Raw genomic sequence first — 16,183 nt, 5'->3', positions numbered from 1 at the left:
AGCTGGGATTACAGGCACCCACCACCACACCCACTAATTTTTGTATTTTTAGCAGAGACAGGGTTTCCCCACTTGGCCAGCCTGGTCTCGAACTCCTGACCTCAGGTGATCCGCCCACCTTGGCCTCCCAAAGTGCTGGGATTACAGGCGTGAGCCACTGCACCCAGCCCAGTCTATTCTTTAGACAGCTGCCGAAACTCTTCCAAAGCGTACTCAACATTTTAGATAATCTAGTCCCAATCTACCCATTCCTGCTTTCTCCTCCCACTCCTATTCCCTGTACTACTTCTCAATCTTTGCACATATCTGTCCTTCTACCTGTTAAACTTATACATCCTCCCCAACCTAGCTCAAATATGAAGCTTTCACATCACTTTGGCAGAATTGGTGGCTACGCCCCTTGTTCTTCTTAGCATTGGCTATAAAATCTGTTTACATGTCTGTCTCCCCAGCTAGGCAGTATTTGTATTCCTAGTGCCTGTCATGAACACCTAACTGGAAGAAGTCAGGGACGTGACTTGGGCATCTCTGCATTTTCCACGCTATCCCTGACTCCCAGCAGAAGTCTGTTTGCGGGGGATGCGAAGTAAAAACATACGAATATATGCAGAGGGACAAAAAGGAAAAGATAACGAGGAGTCGGTCAAGGATCTGAATCCCCCACAGTCCTTACGACTGTATTCCACAGTTCCAGGCTTGGATAATAACGACTGTATCATACAGATCCAAGCGAGATAATAATGACTGTATTACACAGATCCAGGCTTGAAAAAGCGTCAACTGTCAACTGTTAAACGCTTATTCTATGCCAGGACCTGTGCTATGTAAGCGCTTTACTTGCATCATTATTCCATTTGATCCTTTCCACAACTCCGTAAGCACCATTAACTCCACTTTGCAGACAGGGGAACTGAGGTTCAGGGGGGCAAAACGCCCCCAAGCTTGTGACACAGCCAGCCTGGGGACAGAGGGGAAATTCGAACCCAGGCCTCTCCCCTCGGCCCTCTGCCCAGTCCTCAACCCCGTTTCTGGAGCCTAGGTCCCTCGCTCGGCAGAGAGGTCTCTAATGGAGTTGGTGGGGGAGCCTGCTCTCGGGTTTCATTTCACCCAGGGGGACATTGCTGCGCCCCCGGGGGCTCCCCAGTGTCGATGGTTGGGGCCGTGGGGTGCGACGGGTGGGACTGGGCCGAGGGGTACAAAGCCAAAGAGTGGTGCGGCGGTGGGCGGGGCCACATCAGGGGACAAGTCTGTGACTTCCTAACCTCAGAGCGACGCCCGTCCAGTCCGGAGCCTCCGTCCCTGAAGCACAAGGCCACGGGTCGCTTTCCACAGCCCTAGGTCACTCCAGGACCCCTTGCACCGCTGCAGCCTATCTTCCCGTCTGGGTCAAGTGGTTCGCCCGCCTTTACGTCACGGTCACCGCCTCCAAAACTCCCGCCAACCAAGGGCGCATGCGCGACCGTCAGCTTCTCGGGCACGCGCGCGCAGAACGCCTGCCTCCGACAACGCGCATGTGTATACCGCCATCCAAGGCTCCTGGCAGCCCGCTCCTGTTTTCCAAGCCGTTCACGTCCTGTCCTGCCACCTAACCACCTCCCCCCAACACCCCGCCCGAGAGTCCCTTTCCGGGACTCGCCAAGCTATCGTGTCCTTTTGCCCCGACGGCCCCAGAGCCCATCCAAGATGCGGGAAACAGGCCCAGAGAGATTCTTGCCGACGGAATATAGTGCCTCAAAGGGCATCTGATGCCCGGCCCCCGTCGCCAGGCTCTAGTCCCCACTCCCTTTATCTCCTTAACTCCCGAAATGTGGACCGTGACTCTCGCCAGGTTGGACTGGAGCTCTGAGTTCAGTTTGCCTCACAGCCTATCCTCCTGCTCTAGGACTTTTTCTCTCATTTCCAGGCCACTCCCTCAAACTGCTTGCTTTACTCAAGCTGCTCTGCCTGGGAAGGACTTCCCTGCTTTTCCTAGCAACATCGTCCAGTTTTTTTGACACGGAGTCTCGCTCTGTTGCCCACGCTGGAGTGCAGTTGCGCAATCTTGGCTCAGGGAACCTCTGCCTCCCAGGTTGAAGCGATTCTCCTGCCACAGCCTCCCCAGTAACTGAGATTACGGGCGCCCACCACCACGCCTGGCTAATTTTTGTATTTTTAGTAAAGACGGGGTTTTACCATGTTGGCCAGTCTGGTCTCAAACTCCTGACCTCAGGTGATCCACCCACCTCAGCCTCCCAAAGTGCTGGGATTACAGGCAAGAGCCACTGCACCCAGCCACATCCTTCGACTTTACGCCTCAGCTAAGGAATGATTTTTCTCGGAGCCTTCTCTGTGTCCACAGGATGAAAACCAACTGTCCTTTCTGTGCTCCCAAGCGCCCAATCTGTGCCTGCTCCACTATCCCATGCTGGCCTGGGAGGCTTCAGGGAGCGGGCTGCTTCCTTAGCACCCAGCACGGCGCCACCAAAATGTCCCCTCGGATGTGCACAGTCCTTTCCACAGGGAAACCTCCAAATGTTAAATTATAAGCAGCCCACAAAGTCCAAAAGAGGGGTTGGAGAGAGCAGCTGGAGCTGACTGTGGTCATTCTTCCATAACAGCTGTGGTCCTTGGAAAACTTCTCTGGTGGGAGACAAAAATCTGCCTTCCTGAAATTTCCACTCTGTGGTTCCAGCCTGTGGCTACAGCAGCCATTCTGAAAGTAGAGATTTGCCTTTGGCTCCCTGAATATCACTTTCTAGGGTTCAGAGGTACCCAGTTTCTTTTATGCTTGCCTGCCTCTTAAACTCCTTTCTGTCAGTGTGCCAGGAAGAGAACTCTGTTCCCAGCTAGGGCTGGCCATGCTGGGGCACACTGAGAATATTACTTCATGGAATCCAGACCCAATACATCTTCTACATCGTGTTCCTGCTTTGAATTGTTACATGGCTCCCTCCTGTCCCCACGAGGCACATTTTTTTTTTCCCCTATAAGGTACTGTGTCATCAGGCCAGGTGTGGTGGCTCATGCCTGTAATCCCAACAGTTTGGGAGGCTGTGGCCAGTGGATCAGGATCACTTGAGGTCAGGAGTTCAAGACCAGCCTGGCCAACTTGGCAAAACCCCGTCTCTACTAAAAATACAAAAATTAGATGGGCGTAGTAGTGTGCACCTGTAATCCCTGCTACTCAAGAGGCTGAGGCAGGAGAAGCGCTTGAACCCAGGAGGCAGGGATTGCAGTGAGCTGAGATCATGCCACTGTACTCCACTCTGGGAAACAGAACAAGACTCCATCACAAAAAAGAAGAAAGAGAAAGAAAGAAAAAGAAAAAGAAAGAAAGGAAGGAAAGAAAGAGAAAGAAAGAAAGAAAGAAAGAAAGAAGGGCACTGTGTGATCTGACCCAGCCTCTTCTTTCAGTTCCCCAGTTCTGCTCTGCTTTTTTGTTGAGTCTTGCTCTGTCACCAGGCTGGAGTGCAATGGCATGATCTCAGCTCACTGCAACCTCTGCCTCCCAGGTTCAAGCGATTCTCCTGCCTCAGCCTCCCAAGTAGCTAGGATTACAGAGGCAAGCCACCACACCTGGCTAATTTTTGTATTTTTAGTAGAGATGGGGTTTCGTCATGTTGGCCAGGCTGGTCTTGAACTCCTGATCTCGAACTCCTGATGTCTAGTGATCCACTCGCCTCAGCCTCCCAAAGTGCTGGGATTGCAGGTGTGAGCCACTGTGCCGGCAGCTTTGATCTCTTTCTATGAGGCTTTCATATATGCTATTCCCTCTCCCTGGAATGACTTCCCCTCAGTTTCCTGCCTATAACACCATGGCCTTCATTTGGTCAACATCTCAACCTGAGGTGTCCATTCAGATGTCCTTTCCTCTGTGAAGCCTTTCTTGTTTTCTCTGGGCTTGCCGAGCACCCTGGACTCCCCCTGCCATTGCCATTTGATTTTATATCTTCCAGGTCATTCTGTTATATCCTCAAGACCTAGCACATGCCTGGCTGTTGTTAGCCTCTCATAAAAGAGATCTATGAAAGTATCATGTAGCCAGCTTCCAAGATGGCCCCCAGTGATCCCTGCTTCCTGGTGTTGTTCATGGCCTTCTGTAGTCCCCTCCCACACTGAAGAATGCTGGTCTATATTACCAATTAGATATTGCAAAAATTATAGTCTGTGGCTCTTTCTCTCTCTCTCTCTCTCTCTCTCTCTCTCTCTCTCTATGTCTTGACAGAGTTTTGCTCTTGTTGCCCAGGCTGGAGTGCAATGGTGCGATCTCGGCTCACTGCAACCTCCACCTCCATGGTTCAAGAAATTCTCCTGCCTCAGCATCCTGAGTGGCTGGGATTATATGCATGCACCACCATGTCCGGCTAATTTTGTATTTTTAGTGGAGGGTTTCTCCATGTTTGTCAGGCTGGTGTCAAACTCCTAACCTCAGGTGATCTGCCTGCCCTGGCTTCCCAAAGTGATGGGATTATAGGCATGAGCCACTGCACCCGGCCTAGTCTGTGACTTTCAAGGCTTAGCTATAAAAGACATTGTGACTTCCTCCCTGCTCTCTCATAGATCACATGCTTGGCCATGTTGTGAAGACACACGAGTAGCCCTAGAGGTCCACATGGTCAGGAACTGAGGCCTCCTGCCAACAGCCAGCACTGACTTGCCAGGCATGAGAATTAGCTACTTTGCAAATGGATCTTCCAGCCCCAGTCAGGTATTCAAATGACTATAGCCTGACAACTGACCGCAACCTCCTGAGACTTTGAAGCACAACTACCAAGCTCCCAAATTCCTGACCCATAGCATCTGTGGAGTGTAAGAAATGTTTTGGAATAACAGACAATTGATGCACACCTAAAAGTGTCTTTTTTTCATGATAAAATTATTAAGGTCTTTTGTAGAAAAGTTCAATTCTATTTTTCGTCTTTCTGAAGACTCTATTTGTTTCTCAGTGGTCATATCACACTTTGTGAGAGACGCTGACGTTATCAGCAGGCAGCAGCCAGAACACCTGGTAGCCCCTCCCAAGTGACCCCAAGCTGGCTGGGGCCCTTCCAGGGCTCCCCACTTCCAAGGCAACTGGGAGTGGGAAAGAGTTGGGTTTCAAATTTGCTGGGGCCCTCACCCACCTCATTAGAAAAATCAGAGAGGAGGCCAAGTCCATGGCAGCTGTTCATATGACATACTTTATTTCCGATCTACAACCATTAAAAACGCTTTATAAGTTTACACTGTACAGTTATTCTCATGTCTGAAATAAGACACAGGGGCAGGGAGAGCTGGTGGATTGGACCGCAGTTGTCCTAGCACCCGATCCATCCTGGGAAGGAGCCTTTTGAAGACAGAAGTGTAAACAAGAGAGGCGGACAGTTGGCCCAAGGATGCCCTTGGTCCCTTCCCTCCCGAGGGCCTTTTCTTGGGGGTCCCCCAGGGCCCATGACTGCAGGACCCTCACCAGGAAACCAGGCTGAGTGGGAAGGGGGTTCACAGTATTGGCGGGGGCTGGGGAGGGGGGCCAGGATGAGGAGGAAGGGCAGCTTCTGGCTCTCTTCCCAGCTGCTGGGGGTTGGAGCTGTTTTTGGCACTGTCTACAAGGTCTCCCTGGGGTTGGGAGGAGGAGGGACTGGGGATTTAGGATTCTTTCCTGGTGGAGTTAGATTTCTTTGCATTTGAGGAGGGACCATCTGGCCTATGGTGAGGTTCCCAAGGGATAAACAGTCAGGGTCTTCTGCTTCCTGCCTCCCCAGGACTCCCACCCCCTCCCTGGCAGGCACCATCTACACAGCCTTTTGTAAAACCAAGACAAGTGAGACAGGTGAGCAGGAGCAGGGAAAGGAAAAACGTATGCTTTCTCCAGGCCCTCCAGCTTCTCTTCCAAGAGGAGACTATAGGGTTGGTTTTTGTTGTTGGTGATTCCCAATCTCAGGAGTCCAGATGAGGCTGCCGTTTTCCACCTGTTCTTGGCCTGGTCAGCCCCAGTCCCTCCCCAGGCTACACTAATGGCTAGCCCAGATCGGCAGCTGGCATATTCTTGTGCATGTGAGAACCATCTGGAGGGCTCCTTCAAACCCCAGCTTGCAGGGCCCCACTCCACAAGCTCTAATTCAGTGGGTCTTGGGTGGGGCCAATAATTTGCACTTCTATCAAGTTCCCAGGTGATATTCCCGCTGCTGGAATGCAAAATGAGAACCACTGGCCAAGAATGATGCCCACAGTCACTCATCCTTAGCAACCTGGTGCCTCCTGGGCAGCACTAAGGAGCTGGGCCACAGCTGGCAAAGCCCAGCCGTGGGGCAACATATCACCTGGGAAGCAGCTGGGAATGGTTCTGGGGTGAGTCCCCCGTACAGAGAACTAAAGTAAGGCACAGAGATCAGCAACAGAGCTGAGAGAGGAGCCAGGACACCAGGGCACAGTAGAGAAAGGATGGGGCTGCAGGACCCTACAGCATGAAGGGGTGCTCTAGAGGCCACAGGGCCTTCCCAGTGCTCATCACAGGATCACAAGACTGGGAGGGTAGGAGAAGTGAAGACATCTGCCCAGACCTGGGCCAGGTCTCCAGATTGCCAGCTGAGGTCCCTCTTTTTGGGAATGGCTTGAGTGGTTCCGAATAAAGAGTGACAATGCAGCCAGCCCTGACTGCCTCAGCCCTTCAAAGATGTTTAGAGAAAACGAAAGGTCCCTTCCTCAGGGCATGGTGTCCAGAAAGCTGGTGAAGGGCAGGGAGGGCGGGGAGCAGGGCCAATGGGAAAGACAAGCAGCAGAGGAGGCTCCAAGGAGGGTGAGGGAGGAGTGGCAGGGCTGGCAGTGGAGAGGAGCCCTGGGCAGGAGACTTGGGCCCAGCATCATGTCCTTAGTCCCCTTAGGACCTTGGATCTATGGATTTTGCAAACTGCAAATGCTGTTGGGTTGGGAGGGGTAAGGGGTAGAATCTGGATGAACTGTAGATTTTGCGAGGACAAGCAACTCTGAGGGTGGTGAGGTCCAGAGGAGAATGGAAAGGATGGTTGGATATTGAATGGACAGAGATGGATAGAGGACCAGAGAGAGGGAGAGAAGAACCTGGCAGGCGGCACCTGCTTTATAATGAAGGCCATCTGGGACTGGGCAAGGCAGAGGAGGAAAAGGAGGAATTCATGCCCCCACCCTCACCCCCCACCACACACACACACCCAGTGCAAAGTGCTGGAGCTGCTGCTGGCAGCCTACCTGCAAAGACAGCGTGGCTCAAGGGTGGGACTTGGGGGTCGCTGGGGCAGGGCAAGCCCAGTGAGAAGGGCTGGCAGGGCTGGTGCCTCCTGATGTACTGGGGGAAGAGGGTTTTTTTTTGTTTTTGTTTTTGTTTTTTTTGGTGTGAGAAAACACAAACACAGAGCCAGGACACCACCACATTTGAGAGTAAATATCAGAGTTGGGAAACCACAGATGTGGACAGGAAGGCTTCCCTGATAGGAAGCAGGGGGACAGGAAGTGAGTTACTGAGGTACAGGAAAATCCATAGGAGGGAGCAATGCTGGGAAGAACACCCTTAGAGGACTGAGAGCTGACTGCTACAGTGAACCCAGGGCCCAGAAAAGGAAAACCTGGCATGGGCCAGGGCCATTCCATCTGCTGGCAGGAACCAGCCAAGGAGAAGAGGAGGCAGGAAGACAGGAGGCTTTGGAGGCAGAGGATAAAGGAAGGATGGGTGGGTGGTGGGAGGCAAACAGATTGACCCCAGAGAGGAAGGGGCTAAACCAAGATTACAGAAAGTCAAAGCAGTGTCTCATTCACTACTGGGGATGCAAGAACTGTTGGGAGTCAGGAAACCTGGGTTCTGGTCTTGGTTCTGCCTTTGGTTTGCTGTGCGACCTTGGGTTAGCTACTGCCTTCTCTGGGCCTGATTCCTTATCTAAAAAAAAATGAGGGGGCTGGGCACAAAAGGACAAATACTATATGATTCTACTTATAAGAAATATTTAGCGTAGGCCAATCCACAAAGAAAAAAAGTAGAATAGAGGTTACCAGGGGTTGGGGACTGAGGGATTGGGGAGTTACTGTTTAGTGGGTACAGAGTTTCAGTTTGGGATGATGAAAAAGTTCTGGAGGTGGTGGTTACACATTGTGAATGGATCAAGCCACTTAGAAATGTTTAAAATGGTAAATTTTGTTATGCTTATTTTGCCCAGGCCAGGTGCAAGCGATTCTCCTGCCTCAGCCTCTGGAGTAGCTGGAACTACAGGCACGTGCCACCACGCCTGGCTAACTTTCTATTTTTAGTAGAGACAGGGTGTCTCCATGTTGGTCAGGCTGGTCTCAAATTCCCAACCTCAGGTGATCCACCTGCCTCTGCCTCCCAAAGTGCTGGGATTACAGGCATAAGCCACCACACCTGGCCTCACAGTTTTTTTTTTAAAAAGGAAGGGGTTTGGTCCAAATTATGTTATGGCCTCTCTGCTATTCATGAAGACTAGTGAAGGGCGTGAGGAGGATATTGTCCCCCACCCCAGGGCCATGGCACTGAAAGGCTGGGCTGGGGACACTGAGTATGATCAGACCACTTTCCATTTGTGTAGAACCTTGCACTTTTCCAAGGAGACTTGTAGGCACAGTGTTGCAGCTGGTCCTCACCACAGATACATGGGGTGGTACGTTACCCCACCTTATAGATGGGGAAACTGAGGTATAGACAAGCCACATGATCTCACCAAGGTCATTCACGTCAGTGGATTATTTATTTTTTTAAATAGTCACCTGGAAAACATCCTTGCATCTTAGGTTCATCCATTGAATCACCAACCGGCTCAGTGGCCCTTGATGAAAGGATATATGTTATAAATTAGTAGAAGAGTTCATCTCCTGGGGCAAATATGCTTGCTTCCCATAATTGGATGACGAAAATTTTAAATCCTGATGTGTTTCTCTTTTTACCATGGCTGCCAGGAAACTCAACAGTAAAATTTAATTGCATGATTATGGGAATTATACCAGTTAAATTTACAGAATAATTTGTCTTTCTTTTTTACTTTCTATTTTACTGAACCCCTATGACTAAGGTTGTAAATTGCCTCTGATGCCTTTTGGAAATCCTGAGTAATAAATAAATCAGTTTGGTTGAGGACTCGGTCCCTTAAGTCCCTGCTCAGTGCTCAGTGCTCTTTTTAAGATACAGCATCAGGCCGGGCATGGTGGCTCACGCCTATAATCAAAGCACTTTGGAGGCCAAGGCGGGCGGATCACCTGAGGTCGGGAGCTCAAGACCAGCCTGACCAACATGGTGAAACCCCGTCTTAAAAAAAAGATACAGCATCCTGGTTATTGGTTAATAGATGAGGCTGGATGCAGTGGCTCATGCCTGTAATCCCAGCACTTTGGGAGGCTGAGGCGGGCGGATCACCTGAGGTCAGGCGTTCAAGACCAACCTGGCCAACATGGTGAAACCCTGTCTCTACTAAAACTACAAAAATCAGTCAAGTGTGGTGGGGTGCGCCTGTAATCCCAGTTACTTGGGAGGCTGAGGCAGGAGAATTGCCTGAACCAGAAAGGTGGAGGCTGCAGTGAGCCGAGATGGTGTCACTGCACTCTAGCCTGAGCGACAGAGCAAGACTGTCTCAGAAAAAAAAAAAAAGGAAGATGGCATGGTGGCCGATGCCTGTAACCCAGGCACTTTGGGAGGCTGAAGAGGACATTTCACTTGAGCCCAGGAGTTTGAAACCAGCCTGGACAACATAGGGCAACCCCTGTCTCTAAAAAATAATAATAATAAATTAATTAAAAATAAATTAAAAAAAAATAAAGACAGCCTAATAATCAGGGCCATGAACACCAATGGTGTGGCCAATAGTGCCAAAGATCCCCCTGGGAGGGCTGTGTTTAAAAATTTTATTGTATTATTATTGAGATGGAGTTTCACACCGTCACCTGGGCTGGAGTGCAGTGGTGCAATCTTGGCTCATTGCAACCTCTGCCTCCTGGGTTCAAGCGATTCTTCTGCCTCAGCCTCCTAGGTAGCTGGGATTACAGGCATGCACCATCATGCCCAGCTAAATTTAGTATTTTTAGTAGAGAAGGGTTTTCACTATGTTGGCCACGCTGCTCTCAAACTACTGACCTCATGATCCGCCCACCTTGGCCTCCCAAAGGGCTGAGATTACAGGTGTGACCATCATGCCCGGCCTCTCCATGAGAGTTTGTTAAACATGCAGATTCAGGGTGGAGCCCAGGAATCTGCATTCTGAACATGCTCTCAGAGAATTCTGCTGAATGGGGAGCTCAGATCACCCTCTGGAATACACAGGCTTAGTGATCTGGAATGGTCTTGTTTTATGCCTGGGTTGGCCACCATATTCTGGGTATTCTGGACCCACATAAAGCCCCCAGTAGGGCAGTGGATTTGCATAGCAGCGTTGGACTCAAGTTCTTGTCTAAATTCAGTGACTTCTCATGTTGTGGAATAAGACCTGCACCTCAGTGTCCTCATCTGCAAAATGGGCACACTAACCTATGTCTTGCCAAGGCTGCCTTCTAGAGTTGTCCCCAAGAGGTCTGAAGGAGATGTGGAGTGGGAAACTTTTTTTTTTTTTTTTGAGACAAGGTCTCACTCTATCACCCAGGCTGGAGTGCAATGGCGCAATCTCTGCTCCTACCATCTCTGCTTCCCGGGCTCAAGCCTCCCGAGTAGCTGGGACTACAGGCGCCCACCACCATGCTCAGCTAAATTTTTGTATTTTTAGTAGAGACAGGGTTTCATCACTTTGGCCAGGCTGGTCTTGAACTCCTGACCTCAAGTGATCCTCCTACCTTGGCTTCCCAAAGTGCTAGGATTACAGGCATGAGCCATCATGCCCAGCCAGGGGAAACAATTTCTAAATAGTAAAGTGCTTTAGGCGGGATGTGCAGGGGATGGTGATGACTATTATTATTACTATTATTAAGGAAGAGGTAGTGGGAGCTTGAGGGCCTGGTGAGGCTAGAAGCAGGGGACATTCTAGATAGGAGGGGAGGGGGAGAAAGACCCTGGGCGTTGGGTAGGCCAGAGGAGAAGAGGCTAAGTGATGAAACTATAAAAGTGCATCCGAGTGGACGTGATGGAACCATGTCAGCACAGGGTGTTAGAGGGTCAAGTTGTTGGGCCTTTCACCTTGTCACATGGGAAGCCAACTGGTAGAAGAGTGCCCCTGGGGACACCTGGAGGTGGGACCCATCTTAAGTTCATAGAAAGCAAGACCTCTTAGAGGTCAGCCTTTGGTGGGAAATGAACTGGGGGAAAGGGCTGGCACAGGGTCAGGGGATTGGATTCTGATGTCTTGTGCGTGCAAGCCTAAGAGCCACTGATGCCCCAAAATGGTTTGATTTGCATTTTCCAATGAAGTCATCATTCTGAAAGGGTCTGATTTGGTTCTGGAAAGAGGTCAGACATAAGAAGCATGTGGCTTCCCAGTTTAGGGCCAGTCATGTCAACTGGTCCCCTATTTCCCCCAACCAACTGGTGCCAGCCCCATGGACCCAAGCTAAGCAGTCTATGGGGGATTGGGACCCCAGGGTTCCTTGGGACTTTGGTTGAAGAGAGAGTGGAGATGGGGAAAAGAGAAAGAAGGATAAAGGAGGAGAAAGAAGGAGCTAGCAGTACAAGGCAGGAGGCAGGACAGACGGGGGGAGAAAGGGGAGAAGGGCAGCATTCCTTCTTGGGACCCCAATTCTCCAGGGGAATCCCCACTATGGGTCAGGCAGTTTTCTGCTTTGGGAATGTTACCAAGACTTAAAAGGCATTTGAAGAAACAAACAAACTTAGAAATGACATTCTAAAAGAGTAGAGAGCTTTTACAAACCAATCCCCCCACCCCAAAAAAGAAAACACAACCAGTTACCAAGTAAAATGCTAAAAACCAAACCAAACCAATATTTACATGTAACATGTTCAACCCCATCAAGCCCCATGTCCGGAGGCTTCTGCAGAAACAGTGATGAGTGGCCTTGCACAGTGGCATGCAGGAAGTAGAAACTGGGGCTTCACTGAAAACCGAGGTCTGGCTGAGACAACGAAGATGGGAAGGACAATCTTGAATAGTACGATGGTATAAGGCTGAGTAGTCCGTAGGTCTTGGGGCTTAGGTCCCACGGGGATTTCTCCCCAAGGCTGGGTACGCAGGCTCCCTGGCTCTCTGTTGCTCTGGGAGGTGGCAGAAGGCCTCTGGTGACTTGTGGCCTGGTGTGAATCCCCTCACCTGGAGATTACCTTGGAAGGCCCCCTGATCTCATGGGTGAGAGCAGCAGCATCCCAGAGGGGAACTGACCCACAGCTCCACTGGCTGCCTGCTCTGCCTACACATCACTGGGGCATGGAGGAAGCAGCTGGTGGGACTGACATGACCCTGGTGTTCAGCCTGCAGGAAAGGGAGATGCAGGGCTTTGGGTAACTGGTCTAGGTGATCCCGAATGGGTGGGTCTGGGAACTAGCAGGTGGGAGGTGGAAGTGCAGGGATGCCTCCAGAGTCCTGGGGGCAAATCAACAAAGCTACTGGGTTTTGGTCTTCCTGATGAGCAATTCTGCAGGCAAGCTGATCCACCCTGGTGTTTCTACTCTGGATCCCCAGCCAGTTACAGGAAGCTGCATGTCTATGTGTATATGGGGAGCATGTGTGCAACCAAATGGGTTCACTGGTACCAACAGGAGGCTATGGGAGGCGCCCCCACACATGCTGCAACAAGCCACGTCGAAATCCAACCAATAGCTCAGGCAGCTCATGGGGGATATGAGGAAGAGCGGGTAGCAGAGCTGGGGCAAGAAGAGCCGTGAAAGGCCATAAGGCTAAGGAGAGAGGCTGGTGAGAAGGCTGGCAGGCTGGTGAGAACCGAGGCAGGCTGGGAGACGCTCTCAGATTTATGTGCAAAGCTGCAATAAACAACATTCTCGAAGTTCAGTCCTGTTTTCCTGCAAGTTCTCATTTGGGAAACTTGAAGGGATCTCCACGCTCTTAAGAGAGCCCTTGTAATCCACATTTGACTCATGAAGAAAGGTGCCAGAGGGAGGGAGGGAAATGAGACGGCAATGGAGAACGTCCGGGGTGTGGTGATGGCCGTCCAGCCCTCCACCTTGTCAGTGATTATTTACAGACTGACCACTGGGGTTGGCCAAGTACCAGGCACTGAGTAATAAGTAGTGTTCTGAGGCCACATGGCCAGCAGTGTTGGGGTACAGGGCTCCAGCTCTGTTGAGGGGCCCTCCAAATCTGTCCAGGAGACCAGGTCATCAAACCTGGCTGCCAAGCTGCCTCGTCCACCCCGGGGACCCTGTGCCTGTCTGTGCTGTTAGAAGCCCCATGTTGTCCCAGTGGCAAGTATGCATGTTCCAACCTCCAATAAATTACCTTAGGGACTGTGGGGTAAATTAAGTTATTAAAATAAATTAAACCACCTTAAATATTTATAGTATGAAAAATTCAAATAAACAGTCTAGGCAAGATATGTGTTCCCAGGCCCCAGTCTATTGCTGTGTCCTGGGCTCTGGCCTCTTGGTGTTCTCCTGGGCCTGACCTGGCCAACTGGGAATCTCTTACTGGGAATATCTTTGCCTCCCCCCACCAGCTGCAGGATGTAAACATAGTGGAGATGTAGTACCCGCCTCTCGCAGGGTGCCAGGGAAAGAGGCCTCTGAGATCGAGATCAAGGCAGTGTATTTAGGCATTTATCTATGCACCAGGTCTGCAGACTGACTCTACCTGTTTCTGTCCTCAAGGGGTCTGCTGGGAAGGTTGGGGCCCCAAGTCACTTTGGCAAGGAAGGCAACTGCAATCACTCCCCAACCCTGCACCCAGTACATTTCCACTTTGCCTCCCAGCTTTTGCTGCACCCAGGCTATGGGCAGGGAGATCCAGGGCTCCAGAATTCCAAGTAGATACTTGGCCCTGGCTACTGCCCTATCATACCCCCTAGTGTCCCAGCAATTTAGAGCAGTGGGGCTGGGAGGAGGAGGTGGTGGAGAGAGGGAGGTGATGGTGATGATGCCCAGCTGGGCTCTACCAGGAACCCAACACAGAGCCCTAGAGCAAAGCCTGTTCTTCTCAGCACTGTCTCCTCCTGAATAAAGGGGTGGATGGTCAGCAGGAAACAGCTCTCTGAGTCCTTTTCCCCAAAGGCATGGCCAGACATGTATCCTTCCTTCCTGGGCTCTTCCAAGAGGGGGACATGGGCAGAACCAGGCAAGGCTCTCTCTTAGGACCCAGGGATCGGCTCTTGAGGGATCTCTCAGTGGATGCCCAGTTTTGGTCTCTCTCCCACTCACTGCCTTCCCCTGGGAAGTTGGAGCTCACCACCCAGGGGCCAGCAAGAGACCCGGCTTTACCTTGATGTGAGAGTTGCATTCTAGCAGTGGCATCCTTGCTGTCCCTCCAGGGCCAGGCAATGCTGAGGACACAGCCCCTCGCCTCACCTCATCTTGTCTCGTCTTCGCTGATTCCCTTCTGCTATCCAGGAGCTGGGCTGGTTGAGGTGGGGAGCTTGGCTGCTCTGTCACTCGCTGGGTGGGGCCACCCTCTCTTCCCCACCCCAGCTGGACTCTGAAGCGTGCAGCTTGCACTTGGAAGGAGAGTGGCGGATGGCAGAGCGGGACGACCGCGCGAAGCAGGAGGTGAGGGACTGGGTGCTACAGTCACAAACAGTGTCCTAGGAAGAGGGAGGCAGGGAGGCAGGAAGTCAAGAGGAGCCAGGAGACATGGGCCTCTGTGGTGCACCAGGCAAGGAACTGAGACTCAGCGCTGGACCAGTTCCCAGGGGCTGAAGCTCCTCACTGGACCATTTTTTTCATTTTATTGTTCTCCCATTAAAGCAGTAATGGATGTTCATTATAATATATTTTAGGCTATACAGAGGACAGTGGACACCGTCCATGGTCCTGTACGCCAAAGAGATTCTCAACATACATTTACCAAAATGACCTCATCCCCTACAGCTTAGTTTGCAACTGTAAAACATGAACACTTTTCTGTTACTAGGTATGTCTACCTCTCCTTCTTTTTTTTTTTTTTCTTTTGAGACAGTATATTGCTCAGGCTGGTTGTGAACTCCTGAGCTTAAGCAATCCTCCTGCCTCAGCCTCCCCAACTGCTGGGATTAGTACCTTTAGGTACTCATACCTCCCAAAGGCATGAGCCACAATGCCTGGCCGATCACCTTCTTTTTTAATGTCTCTATACTATTTCACTAGATAGAAATAACTGATTTATATACCGAATTCACTTTTTTTTTTTTTTTTAAAGACAGAATCTTGCTCTGTCACCCAGGCTAGACAGTGGCATGATCTTGACTCACTGCAACCTCCACCTCCTGGGTTCAAGTGATTCTCATGCCTCAGCCTCCTGAGTAGCTGAGATTACAAGCATGTGCCACCATGCCCAGCTAATTTTTGTATTTTTAGTAGAGATGGGGTTTCACCATGCTGGCCAGGCTAGTCTTGAACTCCTGACCTCTAGTGATCCACATGCCTGGGCCTCCCAAAGTGGTGGGATTGCAGGTGTGAGGCATTGTGCCCGTCCCCAATTCACTTTTGATATACATTTGGGTAGTTTCTATTTTTTTTACTATTACTAACAGATAGAAATAATGATTAAAAGTGCTGCTGGGCAGCTGGGCATGGTGGCTCACACCTGTAATCCCGGCACTCTGAGAGGCCAAAGCAGGTGGATCACCTGAGGTCAGAAGTTTGAGACTAGCCTGGCCAACATGGTGAAACCCTGTCTCTACTCAAAATACCAAAATTAGCTGGGCATGGTGGCACACGTCTATTGTCCCAACTACTCGGGAGGCTGAGGCAGAAGAATTGCTTGAACCCGGGAGGCGGAGGTTGCAGTGAACCAAGATTACGCCATTGCACTCCAGCCTGGGGACAGAGCAAGACTCCATCTCAAAAAAAAAAAGAAAAAGAAAAAAACCCAAAGTGCTGCTGAACTGGGCCATGTGGAAGGCCGAGACAGGAGGATCCTTTGAGCCCAGGAGGTCAAGGTAGCAGTGACCTATGATTGTGCCACTGGACTCTGGCTTGGGCAACAGAGCAAGACTCCATCTCTTTAAAAAATAAATAAATGGGCCGGGCGCGGTGGCTCACGCCTGTAATCCCAGCACTTTGGGAGGCCGAGGCGGGTGGATCACGAGGTCAAGAGATCGAGACCATCCTGGTCAACATGGTGAAACCCCGTCTCTACTAAAAATACAAAAAATCAGCTGGGCATGGTGGCGC

General features: G+C 50.9%; 2 protein-coding genes across 5 annotated transcripts in view; both read right to left on the bottom strand.

The window, feature by feature from the left end:
* DSN1 (DSN1 component of MIS12 kinetochore complex) overlaps positions 1-1,441 on the bottom strand; it is a 19,286-nt gene extending 17,845 nt beyond the window's left edge. For all 3 annotated transcript variants that reach the window (XM_017512466.2, XM_017512485.2, XM_017512475.2), the window contains exon 1: positions 1,263-1,441. The gene's annotated coding sequence lies outside the window, so the exon portion shown is untranslated. The remainder of the gene's footprint in view (positions 1-1,262) is intronic.
* A 10,307-nt stretch (positions 1,442-11,748) lies between these two features.
* The window catches only part of SOGA1 (suppressor of glucose, autophagy associated 1), a 91,037-nt gene continuing 86,602 nt past the window's right edge, over positions 11,749-16,183 (bottom strand). For both annotated transcript variants that reach the window (XM_017512448.2, XM_017512457.2), the window contains one exon: positions 11,749-14,613. In XM_017512448.2, coding sequence (XP_017367937.1) covers positions 14,461-14,613 — 153 coding nt within the window. In that variant the 3' untranslated portion in view covers positions 11,749-14,460. The remainder of the gene's footprint in view (positions 14,614-16,183) is intronic.

Source organism: Cebus imitator, unplaced genomic scaffold (assembly GCF_001604975.1).
Source record: "Cebus imitator isolate Cc_AM_T3 unplaced genomic scaffold, Cebus_imitator-1.0 Scaffold18, whole genome shotgun sequence".
Taxonomy (NCBI): domain Eukaryota; kingdom Metazoa; phylum Chordata; class Mammalia; order Primates; family Cebidae; genus Cebus; species Cebus imitator.
The sequence above is the reverse complement of the archived record's forward strand: the minus strand, read 5'-3'. Positions and strand labels throughout refer to the sequence as shown.